General features: G+C 35.1%; 1 protein-coding gene across 3 annotated transcripts; it reads right to left on the bottom strand.

The window, feature by feature from the left end:
- Nucleotides 1-1594: 1594 nt before the first annotated feature.
- LOC126828516 (ras-like GTP-binding protein RHO) lies at nt 1595-27530 on the bottom strand. 3 transcript variants are annotated; one of them, XM_056102607.1, is made up of 3 exons: nt 26933-27068; nt 21939-22097; nt 1595-4658 (listed from the first exon to the last, which is right to left on the bottom strand). In XM_056102607.1, exons 2-3 carry the CDS (start codon nt 22092-22094, stop codon nt 4236-4238), a joined length of 579 nt encoding a protein of 192 aa, XP_055958582.1. In that variant the 5' UTR covers nt 22095-22097; nt 26933-27068; the 3' UTR covers nt 1595-4235. The 3 variants fall into 3 exon arrangements, with proteins under 3 accessions (XP_055958582.1, XP_050414269.1, XP_050414270.1); XM_050558312.2 differs by lacking the exons at nt 1595-4658; nt 26933-27068 and adding exons at nt 7579-12021; nt 27378-27530; XM_050558313.2 differs by lacking the exon at nt 1595-4658 and adding an exon at nt 7579-12021.

Here is a 27530-nt window from a genome sequence, read left to right as displayed (position 1 = left end):
GCACTTAATTCCATACTACCCACAGTTAATCCAAATTATCACATATCATATATAATTCCTTCTCTAACAAACTTGTTATAATTTTCATACATCGAAAATGTCAATATAGTTTTTATTTCCGGGACATAACGGTTGTAATGTGGTCGTCACAATGCGATATGCATGCCATACCATATATACATATAATCTGGGTATTAACCGCAGTGTATTTAGGCTTACACTACATGAATAAGTATGACCTATTATTATCCTATCTCAACACGAATAAGCAATTTCTTCCTCGTTCAAACGTTCGTTTCGTATGAAAAAGATATTTGTAAGTGATCAGAGCTTATGGCTTGTCCGCAGAAGAGTGGTTAAACGGCTTTTTATTTATTTATTTTTTTCTAGAATGTTACATCAGTTATCCCAGTTAAGGCTTTACACAGAATAAAAATAAAATGAAATGGGATGTAGTTTTTCTGCATTGACTAGGCTAATGAAAACGGGCATGGGCCATCAGTGTACGTGCTATCATGGGCCTTGTAATACAATATTATAAGGTCCATGGTGCTATAGATGAGAAATTTGTCCGGACAGAGGCGATATGCTGTGATCTTATTTCGAATTCCAACTGTCAAGGATTCTTTTATGTACACGGGACATTGGTTTCTCGTCCCATCCGGGCGACTAGACGCTGTAACTGGTCAGACACCCGTTGGTCAACACCGATTAGCGAGCCAGTGTCTTACTTGAATTTGTCGTACCAGTATTAACTAGTCACCTTTCTCTGTCAGCCTTACATCAGGCTACTCATAACAACTGAAGATTGGGTTTGGGATGCACAAATTCAAGCCCCAGACATTCTTGTCCAATATTGATGTCACCTGGCGACAGGCGACCTTACTCCTTGTCACGTACAACCGGGGATTCGAAACCACGCCAGTTGACTCAGTGACAGACTTTATCATACAGCGCGCACGTGCTAACCATTCGGGATACACCGCCCCCCCCCCCTCACTCAGATGGGACCAAAAAGTCGAGGTCCCGTGTACACATTGGCGGGCACGTAAAAGAACCCTTGGCAGTTGGAATTCGGTATAAAGGTATGCATTAGTAGTGCCGCCTCCCGGGCAACGCTTGACCCATAGAACACATATGGCGTACATGCCCGTCTTCATAAGCCTGTGAGTATAATTATTTCTAGGTATCGATATTAGGGAGTCTCATTATTTCTTGGTATAGAAACCAGGGGAGCAATGAAGTCAAAGGGTTGAGCATAATAGAAAAATCAAGCTTGGTGTGCACGTAACAGATCCCTTGGCAGTTAGAATTCGATACAAGTGTAGGCCGTAGCGCCGCTGTCCGGGAAAAATTCCCACCGTGGCGTATGCCAGTCTTCATTAGCCCAGTCGGTGCAGAACAGTAGAACGTTAAACCACATTTTATTTTATTTCATTTCACCGTCATATTGTTTGGCTCCAATCGGGCTAATAAAGACAGACATCCGCCATCCCGCCATTTTTTTCCCAGACAGCGGTATTAATATTGGGTTAAGAGTTTTAGCTCTGTTAATTGGTAAGTAAATGGGAACAATATAAAAATACCAGTGACAAAGAGAAGATAAATTATTTTATTAGAAGAGAGGAAGCTACACTGTGATATAACTGTACTACTACTTTCGATAATGCTGAAAAGGGGTATGGTACACTGACATATAGAAAGTATAATGTTTACAACTTACAATGAGATATTCACATCGATACCACTACTGACAAGAATAGAACACTGTCTAGTAATGATAAGAATCAGTTTATACTAATGACTCTACTGTCGAAAGATTAATGTGACTAATGACACTGGCTCTAGAATAGAACAATACCTAGCAACGATAGGAAACGTTTTATTATAGTGCTAGTGACTCCACTGTCGCCGGATTAGAACACTTAGCAACGATAGGAATTGTTTTATCATTGAGTCGGTGACTTATGACACTGGCTCTAGAATAGAACAATACCTAGCGATGATAGGAATCGTTTTATTAAAGTGCCAGACTCCAGAATAGAACATTGCCTAGCAACGATATAAATTGTTTTCTCATTGCGCCGGTGACTAATGACACTGGTTCTAGAATACCTAACAACGATAGGAATCATTTTATTAAAGTGCCAGACTCCAGAATAGAACATTGCCTAGCAACGGCCCATTTTAATATAGTGCCATTGACTAATGGTCGTTATTGTTTTTATAAATATTTCCAACAAGGAAGCACATGCCTACAAACTGTACCATTAATAAATTTCGTTTACATTTATTAAACTTTTAACAATAATGTTTATTATGCGATAATTGGTTGATTATTCAAACTCAACAGCACACGGAACTGGAAGTCTTTTCCTTCCTTGATAGCACTAGATCTGTTTAATTCTATTGAGTGCAATATTATGACTGGCAATATAAAACCTATTGTGTATACTATGTGTAATCCATGACTTAGTATTTAACTATATGATTGCATGTCAGAATGAAATATAGTCTATTTAATAGGATGATATAATAACATCATAAAGGAATTAAATATGCAAAAAGTAGCAGTGATTCATTTTATATTAATTCCTTTATGATCAATGGCGTGCAGGGAGTGTGGCAGAGTGGGCAACTTCCATTTCAAATTAAAGAATGAAATTAAAACTAAGTTTTTTTTTTAAATTTGATGCCTATTTCTAGTAATAACTTGGTTCAGAATAAAGTAATTTGACAGAAATTTTCAATATTTTCCTTTTTTATCATCTGTTTTGGAACTGTTATATCAAGAATGGCCAACTCTTTGTTAATGTATCTTTAAAATGTATTCCGTCCTGCGTACTAGGCCCTATATTTGAGTCTTGGGGGCATACAATCAAGGAGTTGGCGCCCGGCACCACCAAACCTCTGCACGTCACTATTTATGATTTATAGTTGTGACTATATGAATAGGGGAAGTAAAAGAAACATTATATACAGTATAGAAATGGACAGTATTTTTCAGATCTGGGACCTTATTTACAAAAAGATTCTTTGCAAGACCAATAGGTTGTAAATTTATCAATATTCTGTTTAAATTTTGTCCTTAAGGTCCATGTACACCAGTGATTCCCACCATGGGGTATCATTTGAATATAAACTTTTATAAAGGGAGACAAGTTGAAATCTGTCCGTCCTCGCAAAATAAGTTGGCATCAAACTTTTTGAGGTGTTGAGATGGGGCAAATGAAATGAAATGGGGATTTAAAGTCCTACTATCCTGCACCAACTGGGCTAATGAAGACCGGGGAGGTTGTTAACCACTGATGTACAGAAAGAATGATATCCAAGTATGATATACAATTATGTTTTATCACAACTTTTGACATTTAACTCAATTATAGTTTTGGCCTATTATGCGTAGTTATATAACTTATTTCCAAAACTTAAAACAGTGAAAAATGACAAATCTGGGATAAGACAATCATAAAATTATTGGGGTTTTTTGATATACAATAATGTTTTATCACAACTTTTGACATTTAACTGAACTCTAGATTTTTTGTATTATGCGTAGTTATATAACTTATTTCCAAAACTTAAAGCTGCGAAAAATGTCAAATCTGGATAAAACAAACATAAAATTATTGTTTTTTGTATTTTTTTAATATTACACATTATAATGGTTATAGGTCTAAATTACAATACAAAACTAAACAGTTTCAATAATAATATACATTGGACAATCTTATACACAAGCAAATAAATACTAAAATTCTCCAGATACAGGAAATAATATGAATAATACTTTTGATAATTCAAATCAATCATGAAGTTATTGTTGCATATTTGTATTAATACAATTCATTCATTACAAAAAAGAAATGAAAATTACATCAAATGTCTGAAATTCAGACTAGAAATTCATTCATTCCATATTAAGAGTTATCCCCCCTTACTCATACACAGACCCCTATTATGCAGACATGGAGAGAACTGACAAAATCCAGTTTTTAATTAAAAAAAAGTTAATTGCTGCATTTGATAAACCAATACACTAAGTATTGGAATGCTTATCTGTAAATTAATAATTTATATAATTTTAATTAAAGAAAAATTTTGTTGCCAAATGGTAAATGGACTCCACTGGAATTTTGCCAGGTGCCACTGTCCATCCATCCCTTCCCCAGACAGAATTTGTTCAATATATCATTTATCCAATAGAAATTATACAGTTTATACAAGACTATATCTCACAATACAATACATCCACCCTTTTTCTTCTTTCGTACAGCAAGAGCAGCCTTGGTGGCTGTTTCAAATACTTCTCTGACACCCTCCTTTGTTTTGGCTGAACATTCCAAATAGGCATAAGCATTAATTTTCTCTGCCATGGCCCTTCCCTCCTCTGGGCGTACAGGTTCCTGTTTCATTTTCATTAATTCCCTTTTTGTATTTTCATCATTCCTCAAATCTTTCTTGTTTCCAACTAAAATAATAGGCACATTTGGACAGAAGTGCTTTACCTCGGGAGTCCATTTTTCTGGAATATTTTCCAAACTGTCAGGACTGTCGATGGAGAAACACATTAATATGACGTCTGTGTCTGGGTAGGAGAGTGGTCGTAATCTGTCGTAATCTTCTTGACCAGCGGTATCCCATAATGCAAGTTCAACCTGAAATACAGCAAGTGAGTATTTTTCTAGATTAATGGAATTAACACATGAATATCTTCAAGTACCCCACAAAACAACCAAGTTTCAGTTTATTTAAATACTGACTATGCCTGTAACCAAATCGAGATATTTAAATACTATGACTGTAACCAAATCGAGATATTTAAATACTGACTATGCCTCTAACAAAATCGAGATGTTTAAATACTGACTATGACAGTAACCAAATCGAGATATTTAAATACTGACTGACTAACCAAATCAAGATATTTAAATACTGATTGTAACCAAATCAAGATATTTAAATACTGACTATAACTGTTACCAAATCAAGATATTTAAATACTGACTATGACTGAAACCAAATCGAGATATTTAAATACTGACTATAACTGTAACCAAATCGAGATATTTAAATACTGACTATGACTGAAACCAAATCGAGATATTTAAATACTGACTATGCCTGTAACCAAATCTTGATATTTAAATACTGACTATGCCTGTAACCAAATCTAGATATTTAAATACTGACTATGCCTCTAACCAAATCAAGATATTTAAATACTGACTATAACAGTAACCAAATCGAGATATTTAAATACTGACTATGACAGTAACCAAAGCGAGATATTTAAATACTGACTATGACTGAACAAAAATTGAGATATTGCAATACTGACTATGACTGTAACCAAATTGAAATATTTAAATACTGACCCAATCGAGATATATAAATACTGACCAAATCGAGATATTTAAATACTGACTATGACTAACCAAATCGAGATATTATAATACTGACTATGACTGAAACCAAATCGAGATATTTAAATACTGACTATGCCTGTAACCAAACAAGATATTTAAATACTGACTATGAGTGTAACAAAATCAAGATATTTAAATATCGACTATGACTTGGCACAAATTGGGTAATTTCGGGACTAACATATGGTTCAATTGCAAGTAGGGGTCTTTAGCAGTCGGAAGAAACCAGAGGACCCAGAGGAAACCAGAGAAAACCCACAAGGTCGGACAGGCGCCCCTACTTCTTGTCACGTACAAGTAGGGAATTAAAACCACGCCACTTGACTCAATAACAGACCATCTAATTCAATGCACATGCATTAACCATTCGGTCATCCAACCCCTGTGTATTACAGTAGAGTGATGTGTGGACAGTTTCAAAAAGATATGCTCCGGAAACAAAACCATGATGGAAGGACCAAGGGACAGAACTCATTTCAATATTTCTCCGTAACCTTGTAAGTTTTGGGACAATAAATAGAAAATTAGCTAGAATAAATGAAATTAAATGGTGTTTTAAAGTCCTACTTTTCTGCTCTGAACTGGGTTAAGCATACACCATGCAGTATGCCAAGGAATCTTTTACGTGCACGCCAATGTGTACACAGGACCATGGTTTTCCATCCCATCCAAACAACTAGACAGATGTCCTTGTCAGGCCCTCCGTTATGCACCACTGACAAGGGGAAACCACGCTGGAAAATCACAATGAACTTTCTCGACCGACACCGGAGTTACTGCAGTTTGAATAAAACAAGCAGAGAAAAAGATTTTTTTTTACAGCAACAAGCACACCTCTTATTGTTCCTATTTCAAATTTGGAAGAGCAACTTGGATAAAAGTAACATGTGAGAACTAACAGTCAATACAATACATTCAGGGAGGTATTGTTATGTCATTGCTAATTTTATTATACACCACTCTTTACATAACGCATGCACGCACAGAGTTTCGTTGTGTCCAGGATTTTTATGTTCAGCACAAAATATGCTATATTTCCGGCGTGCAAAATAACCTACGGGTCAGATCCAGTTTAGGTCATTTTCCACAACACTTGAGTCTTGACCGGCATATATGGTCGACATGGAACCCATTCAGCAAATCATATTATAACTTTCAATTTGTGCACAATCATTGGTCAGTAGATACGAAAAACACACATCTTCAAATGGGAACAGACGAAAGGGTTTTGCATGCACACCAAGTCTAAACGGAACCTTGGTTTTTAGTTCCATTTGAACGACTAGGCACCATTTCATGCAAGCACCTTACTCACTGAGCCACAACCGTTGAAAAGGCCAGACCCTGGTTTCACGAAACATTCTCAGACTTCAGTTATGAATTTACTCAAAATTGTTTGTGAAATTTTAACTAAAAAAATATAGCCCTTTATAAAACTTTCGCTGTTTTAATGTTTCAAATACATCAATAAGAAACTATGTGCAAACTGCAAAGTTTTGTGTTTCTGGATCAAAGATATTTTTTCATGAACAGTGATTGAAAGTTGATTAAATTCTTTATTTAAGTCTGAGAATACTTTGTAAAACCCAGACCTAATTCTTCATTTTAGGGATTTTATAAACTAGACTATTATGAAAGTTGGATATTGATAAGCATTATCAGTTAAAAAATGGTTAAATTTGCAAAATTCCTCTGCCAGTGGCAGCTAGGGTAAAATCTTTTGAGATCCTGTTTAATCCAAGTTTGTAGGTTGATACGTGGGGCCTGTTTCACGAAATTTTAACTAAGATAAAATCCACATTTTAGTAATTTGATTGGATAATATTAGATCGATTTTAGTGCTTAGCCAATCAAAATTGAAGTATCTACTAAAATTTGGATTTTAACTTTAGTTAAAATTTCGGGAAACAGGGCCCTGGGCTTTTGTTTTCTTAAATAAAATTTGGATAATCAATTTGAGGATGTTTTAACTTGGATTAAAACAAGATTGTCTGCAACCATAAACAAGCCCATGGCACAAATAACCCTCATTTTAAAGTGCCTAGGGACACAACTTGCATCACTGCTTTGATGTTGAGGATGGGGCATGCTGAAGTATCCAGCCAAGAGGCGATAGGTTTGGAATCAATTTCACGAGAAAAAATAAATATTATTGGACAATATGAAAAGTTTGTTTATTTAAATGTTGTTTCAGGTTGAAACTGATTAAATACAATAAAAAGAAAATTATTCTACAATATCATGCTCATCATACATCTTATGGCTAATTAATGATTTCTGTACTCAAATCCTAGTTCACGAAATAGCTTGGCATTCAGAATAGCGGCTACTTTCGTAAAATACAAGATTATTTTCATTTAAAGTTTTTTAAAATTCAACTAAGAACAGATTCCTACAAATTTACATATAGATGCAGAAGCTACATAGACGATAGGCAATATAAGTAAACAAAAAAAATACTAGTTTATTTGGGTCAAACCAATTTAAATTTTCGCTCTTCAGTGTCTCCTGTTTTAATATTTAAAAACTTAAGAATTTGGTACTAAAAGATGTTAAGACCAACTAAGTAAGGAGAAAAAATTAAAAGAAGGGTTCCTAAAGAGAGAAATGGGGTTTAACATCCAGGACACAAGTGGGAGGAAACAGGAGGACCCAGAGAAAACCCACGTTGTTGGACAGGGGACCTTACTCCTTGTCACACTCAAGCTGGGATTCGAAACCACACCACTTGATTCTATGACAGACCTTGTGATTTTACGCGCACGCCATCCAACCCCCTTGGTCACTAAAGAACAAAAATATAAATTGGTATGGTCCGTTTTGATATAAAATATAAGATTTATCTACCAGTACTTGTGATTTATTATTGTACAAGAAAAACATCTTTCTCTTTTTAAAAGCCAGAAATAAGACAAGGAATGGAATAAAATATAAATAAAATGGAATGATATATCTAATAATTCTACTATGTACTCAGGCCTGGAAATAACGGTTTTAGATGTATCTGACAAAATATCAGGCACTAATGAAATAGTACTTGACAAAGCCTGAATCTGTGCCTGACATTGTCAGTGACAGATGCCTTATTTCCAGGCTTGAATTTACTTCAATGAATGTTGATCAATGCAATGATATGCCTATTCTGCATGTAAATTAAAAAATAATCATCTTTTGTAGTTTAGTTAGATTAGAAATGAAAAGCATTCAAAGGATTAATTTCTAACAGGTTTTCTATGACTTTGCCTTCACATTTTTTTTTATCCAGTGGACAGTTTATTTCAAGTCTTATTTTTTTAGCAGTTTGCGAACTGAGCTGAACGAAACCGGACATGCACATTCTTTGGATCATTAAAGGAACATTATGTAAGACTTAGATAAAGAGCTGGCCGTTCTTGCTATAATATTTCAAAAATAGATAATGCAAAATGAATATATTGTAAATTTCATTCAAATTACTTTGTTTTGAGCCAAGTTATCAATGGTTTAGATTTGACAAGATTTCTGCATTGAACGTAACCACTGTACTGGTCATTTAAGTCTTTAGTCTCGCTTATCCATTCTGAAATTAAATCATTAATGATTAAAAGGCCGAACTGTTCCAATCTACTTAAAATCCGAGCCATTCGATGGCATCAAGAGTTGATTATGGTCTTGTCATGTTAATAAATTGATATTAATGTCTCATTAATAATTTATGTAACATTTAAGGCTCAAAGAAAGACCGGCTATAGGCAGATTTAGCTCTTACATAACGCCTGTTTAACAAAGAATTAATGAAGCCATATTTCAGGCAGGAAACCATGTGGGTGGTTCTAGACAAATTAATGATTTACAAGTAAAATAATAAAAAAGTTGAAAATAAGAAAGCAGATAGATTAAGAAAAGGGAACAAGTCAGACAAAGACATTTGATTAATCTAAGTGAATAAACTAAAGTCTTATTAATGAAATAAATAATATACTATAAAGTATTTTATTCCCCATATTTAACTCTCAAAGAGGAATTATGCGAGATTTAGATAAAGAGCTGGCCGTTTTTGCTATAATAATTCAAAAAGAGAAAATGAAAAATAAACATATTGAAAATTCCAGTCAAATTACTTTATTCTGAACAAAGTTATAAAGTTTTGACAAAAAATAGCCCAGATATGGCAGATGTTTCTAACCCAATCATTATGTAAGCCATTCAATGGTATAAAGAGTTGATTATGGGTTTGTCATACAAAGAAATACCTAAATAATTTAGTGCTCGCATAATGCCTCTTTAAAATCCGTCTTCAGTAAGACTAGCTTATGAATATGAATAAATTTCAAGAATTTTTTTTTCCAGATTATTTCTTGTAGCTTGCATATAAAACAATAAATTTGAACATGTTGTTCATTTATTATACAATTAATTGGCAATATTCTGCTTGCTCTGAACATAAAACATTCCAATACAAACTCTTTATACAAACAAAAGTCAACAACAAAAAAAAAATTAAAAAAAAAAAAAACCCATTCAATTTCTCTGGTAAAAGAAATAGCCCTTTTATGTTTCAGGGTATATTTTTCATACATTTATATATATACAATGCATCGAGGTCATAATATTCGCAAAAAAACATTGACGAAACCTAGCTTCTGTTACATCATTCAAGTATAACAAAGTCATTTTATTGTAAATATAGCCTATTAAGTACACATAGGCTTATCTTATGACTGGAAGATTATGTCTATCACGTGAATCTACTCTTCAGTAGCTCCTAGAATAAGACTTAATACTATTTTTTTTTTAAAAATCTCTACGGATTGGGTGGCATAAACAACCAGGGCCCTTATTCACGAAAACTTAAACTAAGATACAATCAAAATTTTAAGAAATACTGCAATTCAATTGGCTGACCAATATGCAAATTGGATATTTGCAAATTGATTTTACTGGTCAGCCAATCGAATTGCAGTATTTCTTAAAATTTCGATTGTATCTTAGTTTAAGTTTTCATAAATAAGGGCCAAGATTCATATTTCTATTTATCTTTATCTTATTAGAAAAGAAAAATTACATTATTTGGCTAAGAAACCGAACTGTTCCTGCTAATGATATATTTAAGAGTCTTTTAGATTACTTCATGAACTATTATCTTGCTTTATAGCCAGGTTACTGATTGACTATTGTCTAAGACAATCTGATACTTGTGGAAATTATTTACAATTACACATATTGTCTTAAGTATCTGGTATTAGGATTTGGGTTCAATATACAATTACTAATAGTCTTGTCATTAGCTTGTGAATATACATTGTAATTACAAGTAAAATTTATTTTCAGTGAGTTAATATTCAAAATCCAGTCATTGTTTTTCTAAGGTGCTCAATCAAGCTTGACTGTGTGGATCTTGGGGGCATTCTTTCTCTTTTTTTGTTGGAACACCTTACAGATGAAATTTGCTCCACATAAATATAGTCATGTGGTCAGAAGTTTTGTCTATATGTACATTGAATGAAGTCCTTATTATGATACCTGTAGACGTATAACTATGTCCAAATTGGGAGATTTGTTGGGTTTTTTTCACTTTAGTAAAAGTGATTTTTGACTTGCAAATTAATGAGAGATTTATTCCCGCCCACCAGCCAAATATACATGTAGAAAACAATGACTGAAAATCTAATAATACAACCAGAAATAAGTAAATTCCTTAGTCAGAAGTTTAATTTGGAAATAATCATCGCTTGGGATGTGCTTCGAACATGACTTGATGAGCATTAAATTCCCTCTTTTTAAAACACAAAGACAGGTTACATGTATAGTATACATACAGTTCACATATTTCCGTCAAAAATAAAAAAAAGATTTGAGAAGGAGTCCACAATTTAGCTACAGCACAACTCTAAGCTTTTTACAGATCGATTCTTGTAACAGACTGGGATAGCAATATTATATTCTTCATAGATTGCATACAACAACAGTTATAAATACATGTACAATACAAATCTGTATTAAAAGTTTTTCTTTTCATGAAGAAGTACCTTAAATCCATTATTCCCCATTCCACAGATCCCCTCCCCACCCCCCATTTTCATTCCCTCTAATTTAACACCCTATGCACATATTATCCCAGTCTGTTTCCGATGAGAGACCCCAAAATATTCATTTTAAAAAAAAAAACAATAATAGCTAATTACAAATTCTATAGTAATGCGCATCCCCTTTGTTTCTTTTTCTTTTTACTAAGAGCTTGACGTGTTGCCGTTTCAAAAACTTCTCTTACGCCATCCTTTGTTCTGGCTGAACATTCTACATATGCGGCTGCTCCTATCTTCTCGGACATAGATTTACCCTCATCATAGGCTACAGGCTGTTGTTTCATTTTAGCTAATTCGGCACGCGTGTTGGGATCGTTACGCAAGTCTTTTTTATTCCCAACCAATATAATCGGCACATTAGGACAAAAATGCTTGACTTCTGGTGTCCACTTTTCTGGGATATTATCCAAACTGTCAGGACTGTCGATGGAGAAACACATTAATATGACGTCTGTGTCTGGGTAGGAGAGCGGTCGTAATCTGTCGTAATCTTCTTGACCAGCGGTATCCCATAATGCAAGTTCAACCTGAAAAAGAAGGAAGACGTGAATAAGTCATGAAAGTTTTTATCTAAAAAGCCAGTAAAAATTTATCATCAATTTTCATTTCTAATCCTTGAGTGGCATTTAGCGATTGAACACATTAAAAACACAACACAGTTGATAACGATAAGAGAATATTTGTCGAAACGTCGTGCTATGCCTATAAACCAGTGATTGTATTTCCATATAAACTGTGTTGTGTTAATTTTACTTCTTGGAGAAATTCATGTGAACTTTCACCAGTTCAGGTTACTCAAGTCAAATTAAAGATGCAGTACATGTAAAATTTAGATAAAGATCTGGCCATTCTTGCCATAATAATAGTTCAAAAATAGCTAATGAAACATGAATATATTGAAAATTATTTTATTCTGTGCAAATTTATGAGTGTTTGAAATTTTGACAAAATGTAGCATACATGTACATGTAGCTTGTTTACTATTGTAGCAACGGTACATGACAATCGAGACGCGATTATCTATTTCATTGTTTAACTCTTAAATGGCAACAGTGTTCTAATCTACTTAAAGCGAGAATTTCATATTTTCTTAGAAAGTCAAAACATAATTATTTCTATGTCTTTTGCTCAATAGGTTGTCAACTCACTATTATACGACCATAGGTATCATTATCACACTTATAAAATCATTCACACCAGAAATAATAACACCATTACCTCCCTTGTTTTTGTATCCCCCCCCCCCCCATGGAATAGCTACATGTATCTTCAAACGTTTGAATTTGAAGTTGAAAATGATATTTTTGCCAATTTCTCAACTGGCAATAGTGAATTATAGGGTTAATAGGATTCTTTATAGATACCATCTATTTTAAGGCTTTATTTTAATACATTTTAAAAATGTAACTTAAAAATATGAAATTCTCGCTTTAAAATCTGAGCCATCCAATGGCCAAGAGAGTTGATTATGGGTTTGTCTAGTTGATGAATGTCTAAACCAAATAATAACTTATATACATGTAACATTTGAAGCCAGAAAACATTTGTAATAATTCTTTGTTTTTCATTTAACAATTCTTCGTCAATTCTTTGTTTTTGCTTTAACAATACTTTGTTTTTGCTTTAACAATTATTTGGTTTGCTTTAATTTACCTCGACAATAAAACTGTTAGTACCAAATGCTACATGCAAATGAGTAGGAACACAGCATCATGACCAGTTAGATATTGTCACAATTTTCATTAATTATACATCCATATAACAATGCATAATCTATAAAATGAGCGCTATCATTCATGATCCAGTAAAATGACTTGTATTGAATGTCTCAAATCAATTAAAACTGACAAACATCACTGCAAGATTCTAGCTAAAGGTGCGGGTCGCTCTATGATTTAGGTTAAAAATAAAGTATTGAATATTATTATTCCATGATCTACTAAAGAGAGAGAGAGAGAAATGCGGTTTAATGTCCACTCCACACAAACTGGGTCATTTCGGGACTATTACATGGTTCAATTTTATTTCAATAATTCTCTTGCGCATACAGTTCCTCCCAAATTTTTGGGACCGAAATCGCTGCGACGCGGTGAAAAAAAACTCTCGGAATTCTCTTAGATTTCGCTTGATTCTGCTGCGATTTTTCTCTAAGATTCGCTAGGAATTCACCGTGTTTCTCTAGGAATTCACCGTGTTTCGATAAGAATACATTGTGTTTTGCCGTGCTTCCCGCAAGAAATTCGAGAGCATACCTTAAGCTAGGGTCGAACTAATATTGTCTATAATAAATTAAAGGAGTTGTAATATAGTAATGCTCCCGGGAAACGTGTACATGTATAATGTACAGGCAGGTTTGAATAACAAATGAGTTAGGTAATCTCGGGAAGACATTTACCGACATTCTGTATCGGTTAGGATTTTTCCCCCATTGCACTTTATACATACATAACGCCGGCCAAAATGTATGTAAACTATGAACAACTTACAATTTTTTAAACATATCAATTCATCTTAGATGAATTACTTAGATGTAATCCGTCAATTTGGGGCTGCTATCAAATCCAAACTTAAAATTATATACGATGAGCTTTTACACATTACTTCATTACTCGCAGCTTCGGTTAATCTAAATCAATCATTCATACAGTACGTACAGTAAATCACTCAGCGGGTCGCTTAACGGTATGTTACGTGGTCAGAAACGCGCCAAACGATTGGAACTACATGTATATTCTTATGCTGTTTTACTCGGCGAATAATATCCGCTGTGACAATATACATCTACTTTATGTCACCCAATTCATTTCGGTGGGAGCAGATATTGAATAAAGCCATTTCACACACACATACGTGTACATTACATGCGCCTCATATATTTATACAATATCCACGAGTGTGTTAATTCTCGTCTTCACCCCGTTATAGTTTACTTATTTTGAGTACACTTTCTGAATGATTCCATTCTTTTGTACGTCCAACTTGTCGATTTCCTACTACATATACATGTACCCTGCAGTCCATGCGAAATGATATTTTTTTTACTGGACATTTGGGCAGGTATTATTCCAACTATTGCTGGACCGAATGAGATTTTACTGGTCCAAAAAAGTTCATACCAAAAATATGCATAAAATAAGTAATAATGGCCTAAAACTCGAAAAACAACAAACAGTATTTTCGTTCTATTGTTACTTAATATTATCTATGATACACGTAAATCATTATTATTTTCTATCAACAATAGCTTGGACTTATAATTAAATTTTTATCGCGCCAATATTTACAATCGTTTTACTGTTCTATAAATAGACCGCATAAAGAAAATATAATCCCTTAGATGACAATCGAGTCTACCTGAAGCCAGTGTTATTAATACAATATTAGTCTGGATTTACCTAGCCTACTACTTACTAGACTAGCTCGATATACGGTACTACGTACTCGAGATAAGATTTTGTTTACATTTTAAACAATAGTGAAATTAACACAATAAATTAAACGAGAATTCAACAGTCCGTGCACGAAGTGCCGTCAGTCAGTGCCAATACGGCGATGATTTAATATTTGTAAGTTGAGTGTTCGTTAACCCGTCCACGGTTAAGGTAATACCGGCACTTGACTTGTATATTATTTAATTGATTAGAATAGATCACTTTTACTCATTGTTTGTTTATATTGTTTTATTTACCTAATAATCAACTAGCTTGGCTCGCCATCCCGACAGCGATTAGTTCGAGTTCAAATTCTTTATTCCTTTAAGCCAAAGACTCATCAGGTGTAACATATAGTACAAACAAATAAATAAATACAATATGTACAAAAACAATATAGTTCACCGATGTTTTTGTAATAAAGAACAATAGTATTGTTTGTTGATTAGCGTTATGATTTTAGACAAAATGGTAAGTTCACCAATGTTTTTGTAATAAAGTAGACCCGTATTGTTTGTTAATTGACTTTATCCCATGATTTAACAAATTGGCGATGGTTAATATTGGCTCAAAAATAATTCCTTAAATTGCGCCGGAGCTCCTTTTAGATTAATTGAATTCGCATAAAAACAACAAAGAGTGGCTATGTGCGATTTTATTCTTTGATACACGGGACATTTCTGTTATTCAAACAAATCTGCACGAGAATGACAACATACAAGTTGACAGTTACCATTGGTTTGGGGTTCATGAAGAATAGGATTTTCTATCGAGCCTACAGTTATTCTTTTCTAAAATAAAATGAGTGCCTTGGATTTTTGTGTGGATTTGATAGCGGTTATACTTTACTAATATTCTCTGACATCGGAGACTTGTGTCGCGTTCATTTCATTTTTGCGGTAAGTACGAGCTTCTTATGTCTGATTTGAAAGCGCTTTCGACTCCCGTTGCAAGTTCTATTTATCACTTTTGTGACTTTCGCAGTGTACCCCCTCCCACCCATATTATTTTAATACGTCATAATACATTATTATCATATACCGGTGACAGTCAAGATTTGCTAAATACTATTCGCCAAGTAACACAGCGTAAGAATATATAGTCCCAGTGTCGAACCCAACATCTCATGTTTTCGCGCGTTAACCGCATCGCGGAGTGATTTACATGTATGGCACTGTGATTTATGAATGGTTGATTTAGATTAACTGAAGCTGCGAGTAATGAAGTTATGTGTAAAATCTCATCGAATATAATTTAAAGTTTGGATTTGATAGCAGCCAATAAGATGAAATGATATGTTTAAAAAATTGTAAGTTATTCATTGTTTGCATACACGTACATTGTGGCACCACGTTATACATGTACAGTGTGTTAGAAATACGACCGTAGCTGCCTCGCCAACGGTTAACATATCTTGTATTCAACTTAAATAAATTACATTTTTCGTCAACATGCTTACATCGGGATGATATCGGCACTCAAGCGATTCACCGTGAAACACCATAGCGAAACGGCAGCTAGCCAAATCACCGCGAAATAGGGTGTTTCGCAGTGATTTGGCTAGCTGCCGTTTCGCTAGCGATTCTCCAAGATTCCACCGTGAAATAGAGTGTTTTTCCGCGGTGTTCGGCGATTATAGTCCCAAACTCCAGCACTGTAGTGTAGGGGTCTTTAGCAGTGGGAGGAAACTGGGGGAGCTGGAGAAAACCCAGGGGGTTGGACAGACGACCCTGCTCCTTGTCACATACAACTAGGGAATCGAAACCACGCCAGTTGACTCAATGACAGACCTTATGATACAGCGCGCACATGCTAATCTAATAAAATTACTGGTATCAAATCAGACGATTAAAACTGAAATTACTGAAAGATTCTAGCTAAAGGAGTGGGGTCCTTTTTGTGATTCTTTAAACGAGTCTTCGCCGATTCTCAAAGCAATTCGGCTCATGATATACATGTACGAACCATGATGCCAATATTGTGATATTAGTGAGGGATCATCACAAAATTTTAAAACTTGCGTCTAACCAAATAACCTGTGGAACTGGGTAGGTGGGTTGAACCTCACCACGGACAGAAAATGCTAAATGGGTGGGTGGGTGGGTTGAACGAGGATAGAAAATGATAAATGAAATGTTGAATCATTAACAGAAATATGTAAACTTGTCCTTATCTGTCGACGCAGGTGCATCAAGATCTATACGTGGGTTATTCATTTGAATGCAAGTATTCAAATTTTGTTGCTGTCACTTCAAAATAAAGTGCCGCAATGGTCTAGTATTTTGTTTGATTTTGACTGACAATGGACTAGTATCTTGTTTTATTTTGACTGACAATGGTCAGTATCTTGTCTTTTTTTGACTGATTATGGAATAGGGGTTAAACATCGCTTCAAGTTCAACACAACACTTAATATTGTGCATATTTATAATGCGCTATATCCACAAACTAAGTTTATGCTCAAAGCGCGACACAATTACTATCCTGGTCTCTAGGATACAGGTAAAGCCTGATTACCTCCCTTTACCCCTGAACTCTTTTTAAATGTTAGAAAGAGCCCCAACATATGCTGCTTCAAGGAGAGCAACAGTTTTTTTTGTAATACATACACCATCCTACCGGTACCCATTTACAGCTGGGTAAACTGGAATATTCAAGGACACAAGAATTTGATGCACAATTCGAGTCTCGAACCTGCAACCGTTAGTTCACAAATCCTACTCTCTAACCGTTGCGCCAAATCACTTGTCTTGAGACTAACATTGTAATTTACATTTCAGTGGTTACCTATCCAATTTGAGATGAAGAATTTCGCCCAGGCAGCATTATTTTCCTAATTTCAAACGACAGGTTTTATTTAAAATGAATTCCCAGGCGTACATGTGTGGACCTGTTTTCAGTGCATTCCAAATCTGTTGGAACATTTTCCTCATCAGACTAACAACCACAGGTGCCACCCTTGACTGGTGCTACCGGGATTGAAATATCCTGACGTTAACAGGTGCGACAAGGTTTCAAATATACCAGCTTTGAAATATCCCACTCGTGACCAGAGCTTAAAAAGTATACAATGTTCTAAAATAGCACCAAAAAATCAAATAAAAGAGCCTCATAATCCCAAGAGGTAAACAAAAAAGAAAAACTTCACCAATACAAATTTAAAACCTTTAAAAATTGATCAAATAGTAATTAGTGCAAAAAAAGTGAAGCTTGACACAATATTTATAAGAAAAACTACTAAAAACTAAGGATGTAAATAGTTCAAATCCCTCGTAAAACATTTTAATCACAACACCCCTCAACGCATAAAGTCTATTTTTTTATTTTTACAATAGTACATGTATTTGTCATTACTCACTTTCCATCTATCATAAATAACGAAGAAAAAATAAACTCTTGGATTATCTTTTTCCGCCGCTTTAATCACAGAGCCTGTTTTACATGTCTCTCACTGTTCTCACAATCGCTAACAATTTTCAACGAACACATTATAAGCGCTCCCAACATCACTTGAAATGAAATGGGGTTAAACGTCCTACTGTTCTGCTCCGAACTGGGCTAATGAAGACGGGCATAAGCCATGCAGTGTGCTATGTGGGAAATTTTGCCCTGACAGCGACACTACGGCCTACTCTTATATCAAAATTCCAACTGTCAAGGGATCTTTTACGTGCACGCCAATGTGTACACGGGACCTGGGTTTTTCGTCCCATCCGAACGACTAGACAGCTGTCCTTGTCAGGCCCTCCATCCTGCATCACTGACAAGGGGGAACCACGCCGGAAAATCTGGATGAACTTTCTCGGCAAATGCAGGGATCGAACACCCAACCTCCAGGCTAGCGAGCCAGCACCTTACCCACTTAGCCACCATGATCTCCCCCAACACCACTTTAACAGACAAGCCGACAGTCTGCCAGCTACCTTACTAAGTTACATTTTTGTTCCATGCGAACCCCTTGGGTGTTTTTCAAACTAACTATGCTATAAATACTCTAGTTGGAATGTACCTTTAACCTCCCATTATGGGTGTTTTATTAAACTGCTATAAAAGTTTAAATGTATTCCTAAAAATATATTATCTGTTCTGTTGAATATTGAAATCCATGCTCAAACATACATGTACAGAGCGAAAAAGACTGAATGTACATTGTACATGCAAGCCTGCAAGTGATATCTTACGAATTCTAATGGGAAGGCTTTTTTACCATGAAATGAAGTTAAACGTCCTACTGTTCTGCTCCGAACTGGGTTAATGAAGACGGGCATACGCCATACAGTGTGCTATGAGGAAAATTTTGCCCCGACAGAGGCACTACGGCCTACTCTTATATCAAATTCCAACTGTCAAGGGATCTTTTACGTGCACGCCAATGTGTACACGAGACCTCAGTTTTCCGTACCATCCGAACGACTAGACGGCTGTCCTTGTCAGGCCCTCCGTCCTGCATCACTGACAAGGGGGAACCACGCTGGAAAATATGGATGAACTTTCTCGGCCAATGCTGAACATGAAATCACTTTGAATTGATTGAACCAAAGGACATGAAACAAATCAAGTTATATTATAACCTACCAATGAACATTTTATTGATGAATGTTGGACTGTAAGTAAAAATATACCATGAAATTAAATCCAGTACCAAACTTACACTGTACTTAATAACTTAAATCTACCTATTGCAGGTCTTTCTTTAGGCCTTAAATGTTATATTAAACATACATTATGCAAGAGCTAAATCTGTTTATTGCAGGGCTTTCTTTAGGCCTGAAATGTTACCGGTATCTAAATTATTAGACATTAATTAACCTATCCAGACCATAATCAACTCTAGATGGTTATGCTAGCCTGCGATCTTTAGTGGATTATGAGCCGATTTACTGCATAACTTTCCTTCACGATTTAATGGATAATCAAGACTAGGCAGAAATTTCAACCGCTTAGTTCTCGATTCATAGTGGATTCAATTTGAATGAAATTTTCAGCAAATTGCCTTTACATTATCTAGTTTTTAACTATCATAGTGAGAACTACCAACTCGTTATCGAATCTCCCATAATGTATCTTTAATTAGACATTTATTAACTTGCCAAGACCCTAATCAACTCTCAATGCTATCGGATGGTCTAGATTTTCAACAGATTTAAATAAGATTTTAATCTAAAAATGGATAATCAAAACTTTGGTTATTATCGAAACAACAGTAGCAATGACAATCATGATTACATTGTTCTGTAATCGACGATAACTCCGCTCAGAATGAGTTAATTTGACTGAAATTCTCAACATATTACCATTACATTATCTATTGTTTAACTATTATAGCAAGAACAGCCAGCTCTTTATCTAAATCTTACATAATGCATCTTTAACTGTGACAAAAAGAATCAGTGGCGCCCGGAGAGATGGCACATCCAATCAAAGCGTGAAATCAAAAATAAAGCTTTCTTAAATTAGATTTTATCGCTCTTAACCCTATTAAACAAGCTGCCCGACATAATTTGAAAAAAAAGTTTTTATTTCATCTGATTTTCTTTATCTAAATTGTCTTCCTTTCTTGAATTGTCAAGTACTTGGCTCTGTATTTCAGTCTTGGTGGCATACAATCCGTGAGTTGGCCCCCTGGTTGATATATATATATACATGTATATACACACACAGTAATACATGTATGTTTTCTTTTATTTAATTCAAGAGAATACTTTTTTTTACAAATGGAATCAACTTAATTTTTAGTCTCATTATGTCATTTTAGTGCAATAGGAATCCAGTGAAACTACAATATTGTGAATGATGAATCTCTGATAGGAATATCAATCCAAAAATGCTTCAATTTCATTGATGTATATGTATGCTGCACGCCATATTGCTGTGGACGAACAAAATTGATAGGCCTATTTAAAATCTGATTAAATCCAAGTCTAGGTTATCTTGCGTTGATATTTAGTTTTTGTTTTCTTAATTAAATGTTACTGGCTAACAAGTATCTTTGGCTTCATTATGACGTGCACTAACAAAGGTTAATTCATCAAAGTGCTGAACTTATTAAGTAATTTTCTAAAATTAACAAAACATGCTTTCAATTTATATGTTATTTCATCAGATCACACTTTCCGACTTATATACTTCAACAAACATCTGTAGCAGCACACATATTCCCTTTTATTCATGCAAGCTACAACTATTATAATCTCTAAAAACAACCACACTACATCAGCATTCAAATGTTTAAAAATAAACAAAAAACGGGGGGTTGGCAAAATGAGAAACATTCAAGTGATGTATTAAATATGAGTGACCCGTTAAAATATTTCTTGTAAAAAATAATCAGCTCAAACCGAAAAAAACATGCGTACAAAAAAAGTGACACTCACCGAAAATTTAGCGCCACTGACAGAAGCTTGAAGCTCCATGATTGGTGGAAAAAGCATCAATTTTGGAGCGTATTGATAATGAAGCAATTGTTGTGCTTATACGAGTAACCAAAGTGGAGTACACAAACTTAATAAATCGACATTTCACGATCGAAAAAAGTAAATGATAAAAAAACAAGTGAAAATAAAATCACTTAAAATTCAATAAAAAATAACCTAAGGTACACAAAACTTAACATAAGTTACTTTATACACACATATGTACGGTACGTCATCAAAATTAAAATACAAATTAAATAAAATAAGACTTATGATAATGTACATTTTTAAACAACTTGTGAAAAGACTTAGAACTACATACATGTACACAGAATGTGCCAACCCTTGGTCGACTTTGTAAATCTCTATCAATATGTATGTAGACAAGACTTTTCACACTTGTCATGTGACACTCCATCAATTCCATCGAATGAACTAAACCATAACTAACAGCTCTAGCTTCAGAACTTTCATGCAGGTTTTGAAGAACCTTTATATTATTATATTCGAGTCCCAGTTTATGGTTCCAGTACACAGGCGGTACTTAAGACATATTTTGAGCTGAGTCCGCTAATACATGTACAGTTATGAAGGACAAACCTGTTTGCTATCAACTTCAATATCAGCTACATAATTCTCAAACACAGTAGGTACATAAACTTCAGGGAACTGATCTTTACTGAAGACAATAAGAAGACACGTTTTACCACAGGCACCATCACCAACGATGACCAACTTCTTCCTTATTGCCGCCATCACCTGAAATAATAACATTTAAGAAATTTACACCATATGTACACCAATCAAAAGATGAGTTGAGGGAGATAGAGAAATGGGGTTTAACGTTCACTTGACACAAACTAAATGTAGGTTATTTTGGGAAAAACACATGCTTCAATTTTATTTCAATTATTGGCTTACGCGTAGGAGTCTTAAGCAGTGGGGAGGAAACCTGAGGACCCGGAGAAACCCCACGAGAAAACCCTACTCCTTGTCGAAACCATGCCAGTTGACTCAATGACAGACCTTATGCTACATCGCGCACATGCTAACCATTCGGCCATCTACCCCCCCACACCCCCCCAAGATGAGTTGAACCTGATAAAATTCTCAGGCACCCAATTAGAGGGAGCGTCTGGCCAACTCCCGTCCAGATTTTGTTACCAAATCTGTAAGTTTCTAATAAAAATATAAACTAATGAGCTTTGGTAAATAAAAATGAACGGAATTATTGTGCTGCATAACAAATAGTGGGCTAGAGGTGTGAACTGTAATTGCACAGGAACTAAGATTAGTCAAATAAGCCATTTTGTTACACCCAATTTAAACTGAGAAAATACATGTACAGTAGTTAATCAGACTTTATACATGTACATAGCCCTGCACTGAACTAATGCCCTGGCACCATTTTGAACTTTGTGTCAGGAAAATACATTAGTATGGGTATGAATAAAAACACTCAGAAAAATACAAATAAGTGTTCAACAAATTTGACAGTCATCAACAGAGGTGTTTGTGCAAGACAAAGCCTGAATTTGTGCCAATACTGTTTGTGACAGCTCCTTTATTACCAGGCTTCCACATAGTGCTTCCTAATACCTTGCAACAAAATCAATTCAAAACCATTACTCTAATTGTTTACGATACAAGAATGTTCAAAACTTGTGGTAGATAATGAAACTTTTGCTACCAATTTCTGCAATTTTAATACAATCAATTATTGCCTACCTGCACCAGCATGTTGTTAATAAAATTAGTCAAAATATTAAATCCTTCTCCTAGACCAATTTAACTCTATAATGTACTATTTACATACATGTATATAGCATATCAATTAATCTCCGTTTTTAATTTCTGTACGATATTCATTAGTGAACATCAAAAGGGTGTGGCACGTCATAAAGTCTATTGATTCATCTAGCTAGTCATAAATCATTCATATTAAATGATATTTGTCACAACGATGTGATTACTATAATCAATAACTATCAATATTCCTCATCAACAAATTTAACTCCATTAAAAGAATGAGCTCCAAACACTACATGTATATCAGGACACCTTAACCTGGACAATTTCAACTCTTGGTTTGTGAGTAAGCAAATGTGGAGAACATGATGGGCGTATGGACATTTTGGAGTGTTGTACAAATGTATAGTATTTTCAGTTTCAATGTTTCTAAGTGACAATAAGAAATGATTCAACAGTCACATTTGTGATTTTCTATTATTAATTTACCAACCAGTAAACTGGTGTGATTGTGCAGGTTACGTAAGTACATGTACCTGTACATAGACTGTGACTACCATTGATTTATTCAAACAAACATCTTACAGCAAGTACATGGAGAGAGAGAAAAATGGTGTTTAATGTCCACTTGACAGAAACTAGGTAATTTCGGGTTGGGACTAACACATGGTTCAATTTTATTTCAATATGCTTGTGTGTAGGGGTCTTTAGCAGTGGGAGGGAGGAAACTGGAGGACCTGGAGAAAACACATGAGGTTGGACAGACGACCCTATTCTCTGTCATGTACAACCGGGGAATTGAAACCACGTCAGTTGACTCAATGACAGATCTTATGATACAGCGCGCACATGCTAACCATTCAGCCATCCAATCCCCTGCATATACATGGAACGTCATGTACAGCACCTCAGGCAGTTATACTTTATATTGTGATGAAAGACAGAATTAAAATAAAGGTTTATGACAGACATTTTCTTTGAGAGAGAGAGAGAGAGAGAAATGGGGTTTAACGTCCACTCGACATAAACTAGGTCATTTCGGGACTTACATATGGGTTGATTTTATTTAAATAATTCGCTTGCGCGTATGGGTCTTTAGCAGTGGGAGGAAACCGGAATACCCAGAGAAAACCCACGAGGTTGGACAGGCGACCCTACTCCTTGTCACGTACAACCGGGGATTCAAAACCACGCCAGTCGACTCAATGACAGACTTTATGATACAGCGCGCGCACGCTAACCATTCAGCCATCCAACCCCCCCATTTTCTTTGAACTAGCAATCGCATCAACAATACATATCTTTAAAAAAAACTATGCGTGTACTGAATGATGTTGCTACTGAACAATATTTTGAAATGAATCAAAGAGGCGTAGTTCCAAGTCAAATTAGAAGTAAACAGAATTTTTTTTTTCTCTAGGACATAGGAATTGTCATACCTCACATAATCTAAGCAAGTGATAAAAACTAGTGTTGTGATTGTAGAATTAGCAATAGCTTGTATGGTTTCTCACTTGTCATCTCATTGTAATTAACTCAACTCAAGGTAATTACATGTAACTCATTGTCTTTTAAATCTAATTGTTTGATCAACTGAATGGGTGCCACTGCTAATTAGTACTAATCTGTGATTACATTACGACTACATAGAATTCAGAAATCCTCTTTGTTTATGCTTACAATGTTGACAAACAAAATGTCCTAACAAAATATCAAATGCTATTATCAAGATTCTTTTGAAACTTAATTTTGTCTTTTTTAAAATCGGATGTACCGGTACATGTATTTGATGTCTGTCCAACGCATAATTTACTCTACTGAAGCAAAATTGATCGCTCTTCACAGAGTTGCACATAAATGTACCGATTCCAAAGACTAGTAACTGAAATGTAAGCGACACCATTATATGGTATTTGGAATGTAATTAACTACTCTTCCATAACCCATATTAGTTTCTAAATGTCCATTACATCAAATGTGTAATCATTACCACAAGAATGGAATGGGTTTGGGCCCAGGTGGATTCACTAGGTTTGTAATTAAATAAGAATCATAAACGGGACAGACTCTCAAAATAATAATTGCCAGTATTGCTACGATGAAATACTGGCAACAATACTGGTAATATGCAGCAAATTGTCAATTTGACCAATAATCACCAAGGGGAAAACAGAATATAATATTAAATAAGAAAACCAGACCATTGACAATATTTTGTATGTTTTGAGGACGTATAGAGCCTATTTACATGTAATAAAGCGTGAATACAAGTATGTAAATCAAATACCGGCATTAAAGGTAATGTTTCTGTTTCATTTATTTACTGCCGATTCATTGTGAAATTCATATCTGATGGATGAAACCGGTTAACCCAGGTTTGTTTTATTATTCACCATTCAGCTGGCACTTCTTGGTAGATCAAAAACAAAAGTACATTGTATGTTTCCCTCACTATTTGTTAAATCTCACTGAGATGGCTGGGAAATTTTTACAATTCGTAGTACCATTATCGAAACCAACTGCACTATAGTATTAGAAAATTGGTCATTAAAATGAGACATTAATGTTGTTTTATAGCTCTACATATTTCAATGATAGTAACCGACAACAGCATGAATTCTAGAGACGGTATTCATATTGAAAGGAATTCGTCATACCCATACTGACTATGGGCTCACACGTCTCTGCCAACGACAAATTGGTGTTGTGAGCCTATCAGGGACGGTTGAACTACAATGAATTGAACTTAGAAATACCCCCCCATCCCTCGTCTTCAACCCAAGTGGTTAACACTGTTAAAGGAGCTAAATCGCTAATATTTGGGACCTAGAAATTGACACAAGTGGGTCGCAACTCATTTAATACTGTAATATGAATGTATATAAACTGATTTACATTCAATGGTTTCCGTTTTTACTCTAATTTCAAATCAGTTATGTTCCGCGAAATAAGCCAGCAATCTCAATCGAATGCAAATTTCTAGCGCCTGGTTATTCCAGTCTACATACGCCGTTTGGTTTGGTGCAATATGTCTAGCCTCGTTCCTTGAGTCTCTTGCTAGAACTGGGGCTGAAACGCATTATGGTACACGATTCGTGTACCAATGGCAAAATGTTTATTTTGTCTTAAATATTGGATATCAGAAGCCCATCTTTTTCCGGTAAGATCACAGCATCAATGTTGATTTAAATTGACAAATAATTTGTGTTTTCAGTGTTGAAGATTTTGGATGATATTGAGTTAGAGACTTAGCTACTTTAACATGTCAATACCAGTAGTTAGTCTGACATGCCGGCAGTCGGCACAGTCACTGAGTCAGTGACGACATACATCGGCTGCATCCACTTCAACAAACCAGCTGCAGATTCTCTCTTAGGGACCAAACTGAAGATTCCTATGCGAAGGTATGAACTGAACAGGGAAAGCCCACCAGAGTGTTTTATAAAAGTGACAAGTCAAGAGCCATGCCCTGTCCTGTCTGTTGAGCGATGATGTCATCAAAATGGCTGCACTAAAATAAATATGGCCGCCTGATGACCTTGTTCTTATAATTCGAATTTGTTTCTTTTGCAGACAATTACTCAGTGAAAATAGAACATAATAAACCGGTCCACACTGAAGGAAAAATAAAAATCAACCAATTCCAACTCCATATTTCAACTCGGCTGTTCACAATTAGACATAATAAGCTGAAAGCGAACAATGCCGTATCGCCCAAAATACTAAAAATGGCATCCGCTTGCAGTTATTAACACCGCTTGCAACCCTGGTAGTCCGTCAATTCCCTTTTCCTACAAACTGAAAATTGCATTCCGCTCCAAAATGACCTTTTCTGTCCATTTTACCTGAGTATGAAGAAACTTTGACGATAAAATTCACTAATATTGTGCTCTTTTTGTGTTGACATCCACGATATCAATGAAACCACACCTTGAATAAGCTATAGAGGGGGGTAGCTGTATTTGAGCTCGTGACGTTGCTAAAGCATTATGGGAAAGAAATGTAACTCACCCCATTCAAGGGAGTTAATAACATAAACAAACTTGATTTAATATTTGTCTTTAGTTTATTTTATTCATCGATAAACCTCTTAAGACAGCATATTGCTATATATGTATAATTCTATGAAATGCCAAAAATAAGCACGATGTTTTTTACACGCATTTTGCAACATGTCGTTGACCTATGCATTGAACTGAAAACAAGAGAGTGTGTCGACCTGTGAAAATAGGGCAGATTGGTCTGTCAAAAATTAAAAATTCGCCACGGCCAGGAAGTAATTAGACTTACCTTTAGAGAATTGTCAGAAAGCTTTACACAGAAGCCAAACAAACAGATCTAGTAATAATCAATGCACCGGGTCACTATCTTATACCTGGTTGTTGTTAACGATAAATAGCCCTGTGAATAGGTTTCTATTTTTAGTACAAATTGTACGCTTAA

The sequence above is a fragment of the Patella vulgata genome, chromosome 7 (genome assembly GCF_932274485.2).
Source record: "Patella vulgata chromosome 7, xgPatVulg1.2, whole genome shotgun sequence".
In the NCBI taxonomy this organism is placed as follows: domain Eukaryota; kingdom Metazoa; phylum Mollusca; class Gastropoda; family Patellidae; genus Patella; species Patella vulgata.
The sequence above is the reverse complement of the archived record's forward strand: the minus strand, read 5'-3'. Positions and strand labels throughout refer to the sequence as shown.